The sequence below is a fragment of the Oncorhynchus kisutch genome, linkage group LG1, assembly GCF_002021735.2.
Source record: "Oncorhynchus kisutch isolate 150728-3 linkage group LG1, Okis_V2, whole genome shotgun sequence".
In the NCBI taxonomy this organism is placed as follows: domain Eukaryota; kingdom Metazoa; phylum Chordata; class Actinopteri; order Salmoniformes; family Salmonidae; genus Oncorhynchus; species Oncorhynchus kisutch.
In genome coordinates this window covers 67,325,120-67,342,790 of record NC_034174.2, presented here as the reverse complement: position 1 = coordinate 67,342,790, position 17,671 = coordinate 67,325,120, and the positions used below count along the sequence as shown (strand labels likewise).

Sequence of the window (17,671 nt, the reverse complement as noted above, 5' to 3'; positions counted from 1 at the left end):
CTATCTGGATTTGGGTGAAGGAGAAATGGGGGAGGCTTGGGCGAGTTGCTGTGGGGGGTGCAGGGCTGTTGACCAGGGTAGGGGCAACCAGGTGGAAAGCATGGCCACCCGTAGAAAAATGCTTATTGAAATTCTCAATTATAGTGGATTTATCGGTGGTGACAGTGTTTCCTAGCCTCAGTGCAGTGGGCAGCTGGGAGTAGGTGCTCTTATTCTCCATGGACTTTACAGTGTCCCAGAACTTTTTTTGAGTTTGTGCTACGGGATGCAAATATCTGTTTGAAAAAGCTAGCCTTACCTTTCCTAACTGCCTGTGTATATTGGTTCCTGTATAGGTGATGTATGCGTGTGTGGTAGTCACTGGACGAGGGTCCTGGTTCGGCCCTGAAATTCTAGCTCCGATAGACCAGTTGGGAACACTGTGTTTTATTAAAAGTTTATTTGCAGCACTTTTCCCAGGGCTTCCTTGTGGAAAGTCTGGGCCTTCCTAGTCCAAATAAAAGAAAGCTCCTTCTGTAGTGGTTCCACAAAATGGTTCCGTATTGTGTAGAAAGCCATTGGAGAAGATTCTATACGTGACATTGAATTTAGTGTCCGATCTGAGGCAGCATGTTTTATGGGCACGCTCCCAACTGCCGTTATCAGACATGGACAGGAAATAACAATGACTTCCCGTGTGCAAGGTGGAGCAAAACGCAACACTTGAATCATCAGGCCCAGCCAGCTAAAGCGAGACGATGTGGATGCGAGTGTGATGAACAGGAAACCCAGAGACTGCGGTGAAGTTTTCACTGTGAAGACAGACGAGGCTGTTGATACTCATCCATATTCATCAGGTCAACATGCACACGCAGCTACAGGAGCAGAGGGGTTAGAATGACGTGTCACAGACAGCCAGAGCTGACGTTGTCAAACTCCAAAAGGGAGTTCGACTTTCTCTCCTACTGTGAGTGTACTGTATGGACACACAACTAGAATGTAAAGCACTGGAAACGACAGCCACAGTTCCCCGTATCCGGAGCACGTTCATAGTGGTCCGTGTTAACAGCGTGTGCATTCGTCTTGGAGTTTGTCTGTGGATCTTCTGCTCGCATGTTTGAATTCATTCACAGCTATTTTTGGCGGCTGTGATATGTCTCTGTCTGTGGTTTGGAGTATCTGTAAACCTTGAGCAGTAGATGATACCACAGCACGCTGTCAAAGGAATACCACACCCAACTATCTCCTCCCACCCCTCCAGGGCTAACGTTTGTGTGTGTGTGTACATGCGACAGTTGAAAGCAGCTTGTTGTCTGTTTAGTAGGCTCGTCCAGACACTGCTTTGGTAGTTAGCCTTGCTACAATTGGCAGTCACACCTTCTCTTCAGCAACTTTGGACTATTTTAGGTCTACGTCAGCGTAGACTGTACTTTTCATCTACCTGCCTCCCAGTCACTCACTCAGGTGAGTTTTGTAACTGCTACTATTCTACAACATGAGTCTGTGTACCTTTTTTTTGTAGTTTGAAATATTGTGAGAACTACATACACTTTACAGCTGCAGCTTGCCACCATTGTTCACCATAACACAGTAAAATGAATGGTTATTATAAGACACGCACGTACATCTTCAGATTTAGTTGATGTAGGGAGCGCATGTGTTGTCTGCTTTTCTGTGTGTAATTTATTGGGCTAAAGTCTCTAGGTTGTTGGCTGCCTCGCTCAGTTGAATTCCACAGGGATCTGTGTTTGTCTCTTTTTAGACAGGGGGGGGGGGGGGGGGGGTTCTGAGTCACTTCATGTAATGTTTTGTGTCGGTGTATGAGTGTCTTGTCCTGTGGCTACAGTTGGACTCTTGTTAGAGTGACTTATTGTGTGAGGTGAAGTTGTTAACTGATATCCGTGTTGATGCTGCTGAAGCATAGCATCCATTATTCCTCAAACATGCCACCACTGTTGTGTAGAATCAGTTTGATTCGGTGTAGTTTGCGTTCAGTACAGCTGGAATTCAGCGAACATTTGTGACGAGTAGGATGGAAAATATTTATCAGAATGTTTGTCAGCATGGAACGCTCCTATTTAAAATGTTCAATGCTGAACACTGATCTCTCTCTCTCATCATCAGGGTCAGAGGTCAATCCGAGCCACAGCAACATGTCCGCCCCACCACATCCGCAACCCCCTGCCAAGGGAGCGTCACATGGTGCTGGCGACTTCAGCTACGTGGGCATCGATGCCATCCTGGAGCAGATGAGGAGGAAGGCCATGAAACAGGGCTTTGAGCTCAACATCATGATCGTCGGTGAGTGGTGTTGAACAGTGAACACACGCATGCAACACACACCCTGTTGAGATCATGGATGTGAGTGAATGGTTTTAAACACACATGAACACACACACACACACGTCCTCTGTTACATCCACCCATCCCCAGAGAGAGCGAGACGCACTTTATTTTCTATACACTCTATTTAAATGTTTTCAAAGTCACGCTGTCATTTGGAAATTAGCCTGGAGTGAGTGCTTGATCTTCCAGGACTAACTAGAGTGGAACCCCATTGGGGAACCCTTACCCCAAGTGCCCCTGAGATTGGTACACACTACACATAGTGGCATGCATCCTTCACTAGATATAAGAAAGTAGTCAGGCAGAGAGAGATGGTGGAGTAATGATGCCCATTAATGTTAGCAAACTCTACCCTACCCTCAGCTCACCACAGCTCGCGAGTCACCGGATCTCAGATCTCAACCCTATTGAACACTTATGGGAGATCCTGGAGCAGTGCCTGAGACAGCGTTTTCCACCACCATCAACAAAACGCCAAATTATTGAATGTCTCGTGGAATAACAGTGTCGCATCCCTGCAATAGAGTTCCAGTCACTTGTAGAATCGATACCAAGGCACATTGAAGCTGTTCTGGCGGCTCGTGGTGGAGCAACACACTATTGAGACACTGTTGGTGTTTCCTTTATTTCGGCAGTTTCCTGTACTTTACCACGGTGAGAAGTGATTGAAAGCTACAAAGAGCATGTTGAAGGACCTTGAGTCTCTCTTCCAGCTTAGATGTCTCTTTTTGTGTTTGGTGGCAGTCAGTGGGGGATGGTGGTAGAGTAGAGCACACAGTACTCCCTGCAGGAGTGTGTTTTGTGTACATACTAGCTGTCATAGTGGTTCTGAGGAGATCCTAAACCATTAGAATGTGTTTGTTTAAAATAAAGGTGGCAACTCATGGTACCAAGTCAAAGAAAACGTATCTGGGCAAGGTCAAAAAGTATTAATTTCTCTCATTGCTATCATGTAGGAAGATCAATTCAATAAAATAAAAAATCTGCCAGACTTTCATCATCTCTGACTAGGCTGTGTCTTTTCCTTGTTGCCACGCCGTCACTGACATGCATCACAACCCTCATAGTTGTTTTCGGCAAAGGGCAGCATTCAGCCAGCGCTCCATCAGAGACGTCAGACGCGTGTGCCCACTGGAAGTGGAGTCGGAACGTTGGAGAAAGGCAGACTTGTAGTGAATCGGAACGTTGGAGAAAGGCAGGCTTGTAGTGAGTCGGAACGTTGGAGAAAGGCAGTCTTGTAGTGAGTCGGAACGTTGGAGAAAGGCAGGCTTGTAGTGAGTCGGAACGTTGGAGAAAGGCAGGCTTGTAGTGAGTCGGAACGTTGGAGAAAGGCAGACTTGTAGTGAGTCGGAACGTTGGAGAAAGGCAGGCTTGTAGTGAGTCGGAACGTTGGAGAAAGGCAGGCTTGTAGTGAGTCGGAACGTTGGAGAAAGGCAGACTTGTAGTGAGTCGGAACGTTGGAGAAAGGCAGGCTTGTAGTGAGTCGGAACGTTGGAGAAAGGCAGGCTTGTAGTGAGTCGGAACGTTGGAGAAAGGCAGACTTGTAGTGAGTCGGAACGTTGGAGAAAGGCAGACTTGTAGTGAGTCGGAACGTTGGAGAAAGGCAGGCTTGTAGTGAGTCGGAACGTTGGAGAAAGGCAGGCTTGTAGTGAGTCGGAACGTTGGAGAAAGGCAGGCTTGTAGTGAGTCGGAACGTTGGAGAAAGGCAGGCTTGTAGTGAGTCGGAACGTTGGAGAAAGGCAGGCTTGTAGTGAATGATAGTTGTGTTCATGAGCCCAGGTTATGTTGTGCAATTGTGCGCTTACATGTTATAGTCGCTATTGGTGTGAGAGACATGACTCACATGATAAAGGCCAGGTTAGAATAGAGGGTTGTTGTTGATGCATCCCTATCTGTACATATAGGATCTGTCCATCATGTCCTGATGATTAAGTTAAAGAAGACATTTTATAAGGTTGTCCTTTTTACAGGGGTATAGTTGATCCAGTGACCTACAGTATCCAGGGTCAAACTCGATGTGAAATCGTTTTACTACTGTACAAGTACCTAACTCTGATTTGGTTTTGAAGTGGCCGTTTTGGCTATCCTCTATGACCGTCTTTCCTAAACTCGGTCCCGAGGCCCCCTCTGTTTTTTTTTGCCCTGGCACTACACAGCTGATTCAAATGGCCAACTCATCATCAAACTTCGATTTTTTTCAATCGGCTGTGATGTGCTAGGGCAAGAACCTAAACGTGCACCCATAAGGAGTCCCGGGACAGAGTTTGACACAGCAGCAGTGCTCTCTGTCCCTCTCTAAAGGCATTGTGAGAAAGGTCAGTGGAGATGTAATCAGACTCCAATCTCTGAAGGCCTCTCTGTGAGATGTATTACCCTAATCCCAGCCCTAAAGCCCCTTAGACCGCAGCAGTGTCCCCTATGCATAAAGGCTAATTAAGCTGGCACAGCTGTGCTGCCGATGCCCACTGTCAGGCCTGCTGCTAATGGATGCCTATGGGGAGGTAGAGGAATCAATCAAATGTATCTATAAAGCTCTTCTTACATCAGCAGATGTCACAAAGTGCTTCAACAGAAACACAGACTAAAACCCCCAACAGCAAGCAATGCAGATGTAGAAGCACAGTGGCTAGGAACAACTCCCTAGAAAGGCAGGAACCTAGGAAGAAACCTAAAGAGGAACCAGGTTCTGAGCGGTGGCCAGTCCTTTTCTGGGTCTTTGTGAGGAGTGTGTGTGTGGCTGGTCCATCTGTCCTCTGTGGCCCGACAGATAGCAGGCTGGATTGGCACGACAGATAGCAGGCTGGCTTTGGCACGACAGATAGCAGGCTGGCTTTGGCACGACAGATAGCAGGCTGGCTTTGGCACGACAGATAGCAGGCTGGCTTTGGCACGACAGATAGCAGGCTGGCTTTGGCACGACAGATAGCAGGCTGGCTTTGGCACGACAGATAGCAGGCTGGCTTTGGCACGACAGATAGCAGGCTGGCTTTGGCACGACAGATAGCAGGCTGGCTTTGGCACGACAGATAGCAGGCTGGCTTTGGCACGACAGATAGCAGGCTGGCTTTGGCACGACAGATAGGTCTCTGTTCGGAGTCAGGAAAGCTATTGTACATTCACGACAGGTTAGAAGAGCCTCATGGTTGAAGATAAGCCCCTCTGTTATTGTGTGTGTCCAGACCTATAGTTCACCCCGTGTTGGTCTTTAACAGGTCAGAGTGGTCTGGGGAAGTCGACCCTGATGAACACCCTGTTCAAGTCTAAGGTCAGCAGGAAGTCGGTGGTGTCCACCCCCGAGGAGAGGATCCCCAAGACCATCGAGATCAAGTCCATCAGTCACGGTAACACACACACACACATACATACAAACGGATTTGTAGTATGCAGTATACATTATAATATGTATTTGTGTCATATGTATGGTATGCAGTATACATAATACATGTCATGGATATCTCCTGTGTCTCTGTTTAGACATCGAAGAGAAGGGCGTGAGGATGAAACTAACGGTAATCGACACTCCCGGCTTTGGGGACCACATCAACAACGAGAACTGGTGAGTTGTTGTTTTTTATTTTTTATTATCCCTACCGCAGAGTGTATGACTGTGTCGTCGCCTGTCTGTGAACTCCATTTCCCATGTGCCCCCCCCCCCAACAGCTGGCAGCCAATCATGAAGTTCATCAACGACCAGTATGAGCAGTACCTGCAGGAGGAGATCAACATCGACAGGAAGAAGAGGATCCCAGACTCACGGGTTCACTGCTGCATGTACTTCATACCACCTACTGGACACTGGTGAGTTATGGACTCACACACACACACTCTGTTTGTTTGTCTGGGACTTCACCACTTCCTCTAGACTACCCTCCTTTTCTTTCGACCACTTATAGAAGTCATCTTGTCCAACGAGACTCGGAGGTTTCGCTTTGGGAATCAGGTTTCACAAAGACTCCTTTGAATGCAGACGCTATAGTACCCACTGTCTTGGAAAACTATAGTACTCACTGTCTTGGAAAACTATAGTACCCACTGTCTTGGAAAACTATAGTACCCAATCCAGGGAACTGGTTAAGTGTCTTCAGTCTGTCTCGGAGCATGTAAAGATTCTGTCAAGGGCCTGCAGTTTTCTAGACGTGTATGCATTACTAACAGAATAGTTTTAAACACCCAGGTGGTGGCTAGTTGTTTCATTTTTCAAAGCGACAGGTAGCCTAGTGGTTAGAGCGTTGGACTTGTAACCGGAAGGTTGCAAGATCAAATCCCCGAGCTGACAAGGTCTGTCGTTCTGCCCCTGAACAAGGCCGACATTGAAAATAAGAATTTGTTCTGAACTGACTTGGCTAGTTAAATAAAGGTTTAATAATAATAATAATATTCCTTCCTTTCACGTCTGTAGTTTTAGTCATTTAACAGGGATGAAAGTGTCTGTGTGTGCACCCTGGGCACCCTGGGTGGATTTGTATATATATATATATATATGCAAATCCACCCAGGGTGCACACAGACACTTTCATCCCTGTTAAATGACTAAAACTGCAGACGTGAAAGGAAGGAATATATGTATATACATACATACATACATACATACATACATACATACTGTCTGAGCACATATCAGGACTCCATCTACTGGCTCACAATTGTCTCTTCCATTCCGCCCACATAATTTCCTTGACCTGTAGCTCAACAGTTGTCCAGCAGTTATTCTCTTGAGTGTGTGGCGTGTGTGTATCCCACTGTTTGACACACTCCCTCACCTACCCCTCAAGACACCACAGCTGCATTGTGTGTGTCTATGTGGCAGCTCTACAGTCAGTGCATTGTCCAGACCCTCTTTCGCAAAGCACGAGCCAAAATTTTCCCTCGTTCTCTCTCGTCCCAAAAGCTAAAATGCCTCACTTCCCCTGCCAATCCCCTCCCTCTCTCACCCGCTTGACCTCGAGTGCATCCCCCCCTCCCCCAAACAGGCTCTCTTGGAAACTTCCAAGCACCTGTCCCCTCTAGGGACCTCTTAATCAGGCCTGGAAACAGGGGGAGCAGGAAGAAGGATCTTCTTAACTGCCACCAGGAGACTTCAGAGCAGGAGCACAAAGAGGATGTCCTACCCCTCCACTCACCACCACTCACTGTGGGGCTGAAGCTACAACCTGGCACTGGGCTAGAGAACACAAGCAACAGGCATAGGGATGCATAAAACACGAACACACACACACACACACACACACACACACAGAGTCAGCAAAAGCAGATGGGACGAAAGGGGATGGGGGAGAGACACAATAATAATGTGTTGAGTAGCCAATGCTCCTCTACAGGACAATCTAAGGATGAAACCCTGTGGGTTGAACCTGGCTCATGGTCTAGACTCGAACTATTCTCCCAACTCCCGTTCTTCTCTCCTCTTCATTCCTCTCACAAATGACTTGAGGTCTGCAACAAGGGCCTGTAACCAATTACTAACACACCATGCCAAGGCCATGGCTGTGTAACAAATGACACCCTATTACCTATTTTAGTCCACTACTGTTGACCAGCGCCCCTATGTCTCTGGTCAAAAGTAGTGAACTACATAGGGAATAGGATGCCATTTGGGAATTAACCCATGTGTCTTGGATAGCTCCATGCTTTGGTGCCATTATGTCCGTAATAGACACTGCGCTGAATATTCAGTAATACTGGTATCTCATATCACCAAATAATAGCAGAGACATCAAGTTTTATAGCTCAATGGTTATGGCTCTTTTTATTGTCAAACTTCTTGACTGCAATTTGAAGGTATTAGACCCGGGGTTAGTTAGAGTTCTTTAAGTGTCAGCAATTTGCTTCAAGGTTTCATTTAGTAGCTAGACTGGTTTTCAATAGACGTAGGATACGTCCCAAATGGCACCCTATGCTCTGTGGGCTATGGCCAAAAGTAGTACACAATATAGGGAATAGGATGCCATTTATGTCGCACCTGTAGGGAATGGAAGCGGATGCAGTCTTGACTGCCTAGCAGCCGTTGACTGAGGGGTTGACCACACTCTTTCCCTCAAGGCTGTCTTCTTGTTACCTCATGAAGGGTGCTTTCTTTGAGAACTACCAGGTTATCCCACGGTTACGCCAGGCAATGTTGCACTTGGATTCTCTTGACCCGCGAGGTGGTTTTAAAGACATCAGAGAAAGAGGAGGGAAGAGAGCAGTCTACAGTGCGGTCAACCCCCCCCCCCCCCCCGCCCCCCTTCCTCTACGTGGTTGCTTCCATTTTGACCACAGAACAGCTCCCAGAGAATTTGCACTGACAGCTCAGCCCTCCCTCTGCAGACACAGCATTCCAAGTTGACTATTTCCCCTTTTTGAAGTGAAGAATTTGAGCATATGGCATCTGTGTGCATAAATATGTACAGTACATATGTTTAGTGTGTAGGCGTGCACATGTGCATGTCTATCTGTGGTATGTGCGTGTGTGTTGACTGATATGTGATTCACATGTGCAGTGCGTCAATTTTGAACCTCGCTCTCATCTATTTGTTCAGAGGCGTGTGAACATCTTCATAGTCAAACATCAACCGTGTGTATTCACTGACCTGTGTACAGTAGGCCTACATACCACTGATGCACATGAAACACTGTGTGTGTCTGACTTACGGTCCACAAAGCTGAGGTCCCGGTTCCTGAGGGGACAGGAGATCAAATTATAGGTGGAGCCAAGGAGAGCTGCAGCAGGGCTATGACCTATGGGAGCTCTCTCTCACACTCCTCCCCTTTCTTTCTTTCTTTCCACTAAGTGGTGTTCTCTCTGTGTCTGTGTCTGTCGCTCTGTGTCTGTCGCTCTGTGTCTGTCGCTCTGTGTCTGTCGCTCTGTGTCTGTCGCTCTGTGTCTGTCGCTCTGTGTCTGTCGCTCTGTGTCTGTCGCTCTGTCTGTCGCTCTCCTTCTCTCCCCCTTTCTTGCTCCTCTCTCTCACTCTCTCACCATGTCACGTGGGTCTCTCTCGGACACCCTTGGCATATAGTATGACGTGTATTGACACGCGTAGTGTTCTCTGTTCCTGCCCCGTTCCGTGTGCATGTCTCTCCCCTCTCCTGAGGGGGCCCCTCTATAGTCCAGCTGCTCCAGGTCTTTGATCTAGGGTGACCCATCATGGCTGGGATAATTGGAGGGGAGAGGAGACCATAAGGAGGAGCTGGAGAGGGGAACAACCAGAGGCTTTACTGCCAGCCAAGCAGGGAGTGGTGGTAGCCGAAAGGTTGCAAGTTCAAATCCCTGAGTTGACAAGGTACAAAATCTGTCGTTCTGCCCCTGAACAGGCAGTTAACCCACTGTTCCTAGGCCGTCATTGAAAATAAGAATTTGTTCTTAACTGACTTGCCTAGTAAAATAAAGGTAAATAAATCAAATACCATAAAGAGAGAGACTGAAAAGAGACGGGAGCCTATAGAAAGGAGGAGGAGGTACTGCCAGGCCAACTATGGTGCTGCTCATACAATTATCAGAAATTCAGAATGAGCCCACTCTGTAAATGTGATGTACTTGTAGAGACTATTGTCTTAAAATGAACAACATCAAAAAGTTTTTAAAATGTTTTTTTCAGATATTCATATTTTCAATTTTGAATAAATGAATGAGAAAATGTGTATTTCAGAATCTAGACATACGGAACAACCAGAGGCCCTGCCAGGCTAGCTATAGCCTGAACATTCTCATTAATTCTCCTCAGATAGAGCGCAGATAGGAGAGTTTATACAGGATAGAAAGAGATGAGATGGGGAAGAGAGAAGGTTTATAGGAGATAGTAGAGAAGCTCTAAGACTTGACAACTTGTGAGTAGGATGTACAAGCTTTGTGTGAGTGGTCAGTTGAGGACAATGTCTTTAGATCTAGATATGTATTCAATTGCATTATACCCACATTTTACCCCCTAAAACTGCCACCCATGATGAAAATCTTGAGGACCATTACCTGTTTCCAGGCTTATATCAGTTTCAGTTCTTAACCATTTTGTGTTTAACCTTGGAAAGAGGTTGTGATTCGTCTTTTACATTTGAGAATTAGGGTTATACTGGCACACTGCTGCACAATTACCTTGTCATTGATCAGAAAATAGACAATGGACCATCATTGCCCCCTAGTGGTATATCTGTCTCATATCATCCATGACTGAAAATACTTTGAATAAACGTTTTGGACATGCTTTCAATTATACCACAGTGCTGCATTACAATATAACCTACCAAGTTAACTGTTTTACTAGCACAGACTGGAATGTGTTCCGGGATCCTTCTGAGCGCATCACATCAGTCACTGGCTTCATCAATAAGTGCATTGATGATGTTGTTCCCACAGTGACTACGTACATACCCCAACCAGAAGCCATGGATTACAGGCAACATCCACACTGAGCTAAAGGGTAGAGCTGCCACTTTCAAGGTGCGGGACTCTAACCCGGAAGCTTATAAGAAATCCCGCTATGCCCTCCAAAGAACCATCAAACAGGTAAAACATCAATACAGGACTAGGGTTGAATCGTAGTACACCGGCTCTGACGCTCGTTGGATGTGGTAGGGCTGCAAACTATTACAGACTACAAAGGGAAGCACAGCCGCGAGCTGCCCAGTAACACGAGCCTACCAAACGAGCTAAATTACTTGTATGCTCGCTTCAAGGCAAGTAACACCTGAAGCCATACATGAGAGCATCAGTGTTCCAGACGACTGTATGACCACGCTCTCCGAAGCCGATGTAAGACCTTTAAACAGGTGAACGTTCACAAGGCCGCAGGACCAGATGGATTACCAGGACGTGAACTCCGAGCATGCGATGACCAACTTGCAAGTGTCTTCACTGACATTTTCAACATGTCCCTGACTGAGTCTGTAATACCAAAATGTTTCAAGCAGACCACAATAGTCCCTGTGCCCAACACTAAGGTAACCTGCCTAAATGACTACCGACCTGTAGCACTCATGTCTGTAGCCATGAAGTGCTTTGAAAGGCTGGTCATGGCTCACATCAACACCATTATCCCAGAAACCCTAGACTCTCCCCAATTTCGATACCGCCCCAACAGATCCACAGAGGACCAAATATCTATTGCACTCCACACTGCTCTTTCTCACCTGGACAAAGGAACACCTATGTGAGAATGCTATTCATTGACTACAGCTCAGAGTTCAACACCATAGTACCCTCAAAGCTCATCACTAAGCTAAGGACCCTGGGACTAAACACCTCCCTCTGCAACTGGATCCTGGACTTCCTGACATGCTTCTGCCAGGTGGTAAGAGTAGGTAACAACACATACGCCATACTGATCCTCAACATGGATCAGCAATGCACCTCATTGGTGCGTGCTCAGTCCCCTCCTGTACTCCCTGTTCACTCATGACTGCATGGCCAGGCACGACTCCAAGTTTGCCGATGACACAACAGTGATAGGCCTGATCACCAACAACGATGAAACCGCCTATAGGGAGAAGGTCAGAGATGTGGCCGTGTGGTGCCAGGACAACAACCTCTCCCGCAACATGATCAAGACAAAGGAGATGATTGTGGACTACAGGAAAAGGAGGACCGAGCATGCCCCCATTCTCATCAACGGGGCTGCAGTGGAGCAGGTTGAGAGCTTCAAGTTCCTTGGTGTCCACATCACCAACAAACTATCATGGTCCAAGCACACCAAGACAGTCATGAAGAGGGCATGGCAAAGCCTAGTCCCCCTCAGGAGACTGAAAAGATTTGGCATGGGTCCTCAGATCCTTAAAAGGTTCTACAGCTGCACCATCGAGAACATCCTGACTGGTTGCATCCGCTGCATGGTATGGCAACCGCTCGGCCTCTGACCACAAGGCACTACAGAGGGTAGTGCGTGGGGCCAAGCTTCCCGCCATCTTGGACCTCTGTACCAGGCCGTGTCAGACGCTAGCCACCCTAGTCATAGACTGTTCTCTCTGCTCCCGCACGGCAAGCGGTACCGGAGCGCCAAATCTAGGTCCAAAAACTTCCATCCCCAAGCCATAAGACTCCTGAACAGCTATTCAAAGGGCTACCCAGACCCCTCTCTTACGCTGCTGCTACTCTCTGTTCATTATCTATGCATGGTCACTTTAACTCTACCAACATGTACATATTACCTCGACTAACCGGTGCCCCCGCACATTGACTCTGTACTGGTACCCCGTGTACAGTTGAAGTCGGAAATGTACGTACACCTTAGCCAAATACGTGTAAACTCAGTTTTTCACAATTCCTGACATTTAATCCTAGTAACAATTCCCTGTTTTATGTCAGTTAGGATCACCACTTTATTTTAAGAATGTGACATGTCAGATTAATGGTAGAAATAATGACTTATTTCAGCTTTTATTTCTTTCATCACTTTCCCAGTGGGTCAGAAGTTTACATGCACTCAATTAGTATTTGGTAGCATTGCCTTTAAATTGTTGGGTCAAACATTTCAGGTAGCCTTCTACAATCTTCCCACAATAAGTTGGGTGAATTTTGGCCCATTCCTCCTAACAGATCTGGTGTACCTGAGTCAGGTTTGTAGGCCTACTTACTTGCACACACTTTTTCAGTGCTGCCCACAAATTTGATATAGGACTGAGGTCAGGGCTTTGTGATGGCCACTCCAATACCTTGACTTTGTTGCCCTTAAGTCATTTTGCCACAACTTTGGAAGTATGCTTGGGGTCATTGTCCTTTTGGAAGACTCATTCTGACCAAGCTTTAACTGATATCTTGAGATGTTGCTTCAGTATATCCACATAATTTTCCTTTCTCATGAAGCCATCTATTTTGGGAAGTGCACCATAAATATGATGCTGCCACCCCCGTGCTTCACGGTTGGGATGGTGTTCTTCAGCTTGCGAGCTTGCGAGCCTCCAAATATAACAATGGTCATTATGGCCAAACATTTCTATTTTTGTTTCATAAGACCAGAGGACATTTCTCCAAATAGTACGATCTTTGTCCCCATGTGCAGTTGCAAATCATAGTCTGGCTTTTTATGGCGGTTTTGAAGCAGTGGCTTCTTCCTTGCCGAGCGGCCTTTCAGGTTATGTCGTTATAGGACTCATTTTACTGTGGATATAGATACTTTTGTACTCTTTTCCTCCAGCATCTTCACAAGACTTTGCTGCTGTTCTGGGATTGATTTGCACTTCTCGCACCAAAGTACATTCATCTCTAGAAGACAGAACGCTTCTCCTTCCTAAGCAATGTGACGGCTGCGTGGTTCCATGGTGTTTATACTTGCATACTATTGTTTGTACAGATGAACGTGGTACCTTCAGGAGTTTGGAAATTGCTCCCAAGGACGAACCAGACTGTGGAGGTCTACAATTTTTTTTCTGAGGTCTTGGCTGATTTCTTTTGATTTTCCCATGATGTCAAGCAAAGAGGCACTGAGTTTGAAGGTAGACCTTGAAATCACACACAAGTACACCTCCAATTGACTCAAATTAGGTCAATTAGCCTATCAGAAGCTTCTAAAGCTATGACATAATATTCTGGAATTTTCCAAGCTGTTTAAAGGCACAGTCAGTCAACATTTGTATGTAAACTTCTGACCCACTGGAATTGTGATACAGTGAAATAATCTGTGTGTAAACAATTGTTGGAAAAATGCCTTGTCATGCACAAAGTAGATGTCCTAACAGACTTGCCGAAACTATAGTTTGTTAAAAATACATTTGTGGAGTGGTTGAAAAACACTTAGGTTGGAGTCATTAAAACTCGTATTTACACTTCTGACTTCATTTAAAACTCGTATGTAGACTTCTGACTTCAACTGTATGTAGCCGCGTTATTGTTATTTTACTGCTGATGTTTAATTGTTACTTTTTTATTTTCTATTTAAGTTTTTTTTAAATCTTAACTTAAAGCTGGTTGGTTAAGGGCTTATAAGTAAGCATTTCACTGTAAGGTATTCGGCGCATGTGACCAATAAAATTAGATTTGATCAGAAAATATCTCCTTAACTTTAAGAGTAATCTTATTAACATCTCTCTCCTCCTCCCCTCTCTCCCTCCATGTTGTCTCTCTCCAGTCTGAGGCCCCTGGATGTGGAGTTTATGAGTCGTCTGAGTAAAGTGGTCAACATAGTCCCTGTCATCGCCAAGGCAGACACACTCACCCTGGAGGAGAGGGACTTCTTCAAACAGACGGTACGGTGTGTGTGTGTATACAGGCACATGTGTGTACACAAAAAGCCTATGACATTGATCTGTATATTTGCTTTTAAACTAGTCCCTTTTGCACTACAACAACCTGACACGGCTGACATTAGGCTTTTACAGCAGGGTAACAAGAGGGTAAGATTACACACACACACCACCCGCGTGCACACACACAGGGTAACGAGAGGGTAAGATCACACACAGGCCGGTATGAAGCGATGCCAGGCATTACAAACAGCAGCCATCTGGATAAACTACTGTACTCTGCCCAGTCTGAGGAGTAGTGGTATGAAACCTTGGAACACTTAACCGATGTTTTTAGCCAGAAAGGAGCATTTTAAGAAGTGATTTATTTACAGTATTCCAGCTTTCTATAAACCTCCGAGGCAGCTGATGTCTGCACAGATGCCAGTGTACTGTAGCAGGCTAGTCTCTTATTAGCAATACGCTACTGGGTACAGGAGATGGAGAAACCACACAGGACCTCAGATAAGGAGTCTGTTTAGAGTAAGGTTTATGCAACACTCGGCAGAGGCTGTCTAGTAGCTGCTCGGCAGAGGCTGTCTAGTAGCTGCTCGGCAGAGGCTGTCTAGTAGCTGCTCGGCAGAGGCTGTCTAGTAGCTGCTCGGCAGAGGCTGTCTAGTAGCTGCTCGGCAGAGGCTGTCTAGTAGCTGCTCGGCAGAGGCTGTCTAGTAGCTGCTCGGCAGAGGCTGTCTAGTAGCTGCTCGGCAGAGGCTGTCTAGTAGCTGCTCGGCAGAGGCTGTCTAGTAGCTGCTCGGCAGAGGCTGTCTAGTAGCTGCTCGGCAGAGGCTGTCTAGTAGCTGCTCGGCAGAGGCTGTCTAGTAGCTGCTCGGCAGAGGCTGTCTAGTAGCTGCTCGGCAGAGGCTGTCTAGTAGCTGCTCGGCAGAGGCTGTCTAGTAGCTGCTCGGCAGAGGCTGTCCTAGTAGCTGCTCGGCAGAGGCTGTCCTAGTAGCTGCTCGGCAGAGGCTGTCCTAGTAGCTGCTCGGCAGAGGCTGTCCTAGTAGCTGCTCGGCAGAGGCTGTCCTAGTAGCTGCTCGGCAGAGGCTGTCCTAGTAGCTGCTCGGCAGAGGCTGTCCTAGTAGCTGCTCGGCAGAGGCTGTCCTAGTAGCTGCTCGGCAGAGGCTGTCCTAGTAGCTGCTCGGCAGAGGCTGTCCTAGTAGCTGCTCGGCAGAGGCTGTCCTAGTAGCTGCTCGGCAGAGGCTGTCCTAGTAGCTGCTCGGCAGAGGCTGTCCTAGTAGCTGCTCGGCAGAGGCTGTCCTAGTAGCCGCTCCTCCATGAAAGAAAGCACAGCCCTTTCTGTTGATGACTCATGTCAATGGTATAGAGGCCATCTCTACTGATTTAGAATTCGATGGAATTCTCCGTTGCTGCTTTCTCTTCCTGCGGTCTCTTGAAAGTTGCACCATACCAGGTTACACTGGCCTATACGACCTGCTTGGCATAGTTTAAAAAGGCCTCTGCACCCCCTTCTGTTCCAGTGTGTGTTTGTTGGCTAGTGATCAGCCTGGGAGAACAAAATAACATGCCTGCGCGCGCGCACACACACACACATCAAGGGACGCTAGTCTCCCCCTCTCTGGCGTCCTGCGACAGATCTTTATTAATTCTGGTGGAGGAAACACGCTGGGCAACTTGGCTACCGTTTTCCCCGACAACGGCCAATGAGAACAAGGGCGGGCGAGATGGAAGCTCTGGGGCTTGTAACCAGCTTGTTTTGGTTGGCTGCATGGGCTGGGCAATGTACGACCCTGGGATTGTGATCTTACTGTTTTTTTAAACGTTTCTTTCTTGTTCTCTGTTCCCTGCAGCAGTTGACATGCAAAGGGAACGAGAGAGCTTCTTATTGTTTTACCCTCTGTGTCCACAGTTCGTTGCGGGCGTTCGTGTGTGTGCTCTGGTCACGTTCCCTCGACTGTTGTGGTCTTATAATATAGGCCCAAGGCTGAGAAAGTTACAAGTTTAAACTTTCCAAGAAGTATAAACCGAGAAATTTAGAAAACCTGTTCGTCATCGACCAAGTGGAAACTGCCAAAGTAGTAATTGTGAGCGGAACGGTCATTCATTTAAAGGCCATCACTGCTGCCAGAGGAAGCCTGTCATGCTCTCTCTGTCTCTTGTCTGTGTTCCAGTCATTATAAAGACATAGAAGAAAGGCGGACATTTTGTAAACCTGAGTGTCTGGCTGTATATTTGTGTAATAGTGGTTAACCTCCACATTAACTCTCAATGTCAGGGAACATTAAATGACCATTTAACGTCAACCCCAGCCTTAGCAGTGTTTACGGTGGACTCGGAGTGAGCTACTCTAGAATTGTAGTCAGTCCTTTCCTATTCTGTTATATTTTCAGTCACGGTGACCTCATACTGGTCTAACAATCTGGCTATCTGCATGAATCATTTATGTTGTTATTGTTGGAGGTTAGCCAGTGAAAGTTAAGTTATAAGAATGAGTAGGCTTACTTACTTACTTTTGATGGATTCTGATGTGATACAAGTCTCAGCCTCCCCGGCCTGGTCTTTCCTCTGGTGGTGAGTGAAAGGCTTTGGTGTGTGATGTTGTTGTACTGGGCAGGACACACACTCCTCCACCTCCAGGACTAGATGACTTGGTAGATGACATGAGGTGGAAACGGCCATTGTTTAGCCCTGACTGCTGTTCTACAGTACATTGATGAAACGGTGCAAACCTGGTGTTAGATTCTGATGTGTTTCTGTGTGTGTGCAGATCAGGGAAGGACTGCGAGCCAACGGGATCGACGTCTACCCTCAGAAAGAGTTTGACGAGGATGCTGATGACAGGATGATCAATGATAAGATCAGGGTGGGTATACAATGTGTGTATAGGCATGCAGAATCTCTCACACACACACACTGACGCATGGATTCATTACAAAGCAATTGTTGGTCTTAAACTGTGTGTGTGTTCAGGAGATGATCCCATTTGCTGTGGTGGGGAGCAACCAGGAGTACCAGGTCAATGGAAAGAGGCTTCTGGGCAGAAAAACTAAGTGGGGAACCATAGAAGGTAATTCAACACACACACAACCATTACTCTCCCTGTCAAACTAGTCATGTAAAATGGGTTGAAGCAGATGTTGGCGAAACCATGCACGTTACTGCTGCCAGCACATGTTTAAATCCCAGCCAACTGATTGAGTCTTGTGTG

The 17,671-nt window shown here is 46.8% G+C and overlaps 1 protein-coding gene across 7 annotated transcripts in view; it reads left to right on the top strand.

The window, feature by feature from the left end:
* LOC109888635 (septin-9) overlaps positions 1-17,671 on the top strand; it is a 103,069-nt gene that overhangs the window by 63,050 nt on the left and 22,348 nt on the right. For 6 of the 7 annotated variants that reach the window (XM_031831047.1, XM_031831055.1, XM_031831062.1 and 3 more), the window contains 7 exons: positions 2,104-2,280; positions 5,538-5,666; positions 5,800-5,881; positions 5,986-6,123; positions 14,355-14,472; positions 17,231-17,326; positions 17,434-17,530. In XM_031831047.1, coding sequence (XP_031686907.1) covers positions 2,104-2,280; positions 5,538-5,666; positions 5,800-5,881; positions 5,986-6,123; positions 14,355-14,472; positions 17,231-17,326; positions 17,434-17,530 — 837 coding nt within the window. Of the gene's footprint in view, positions 1-901; positions 1,444-2,103; positions 2,281-5,537; positions 5,667-5,799; positions 5,882-5,985; positions 6,124-14,354; positions 14,473-17,230; positions 17,327-17,433; positions 17,531-17,671 lie in introns of those variants that run through there. The other variant, XM_020479797.2, reaches the window with a different exon arrangement.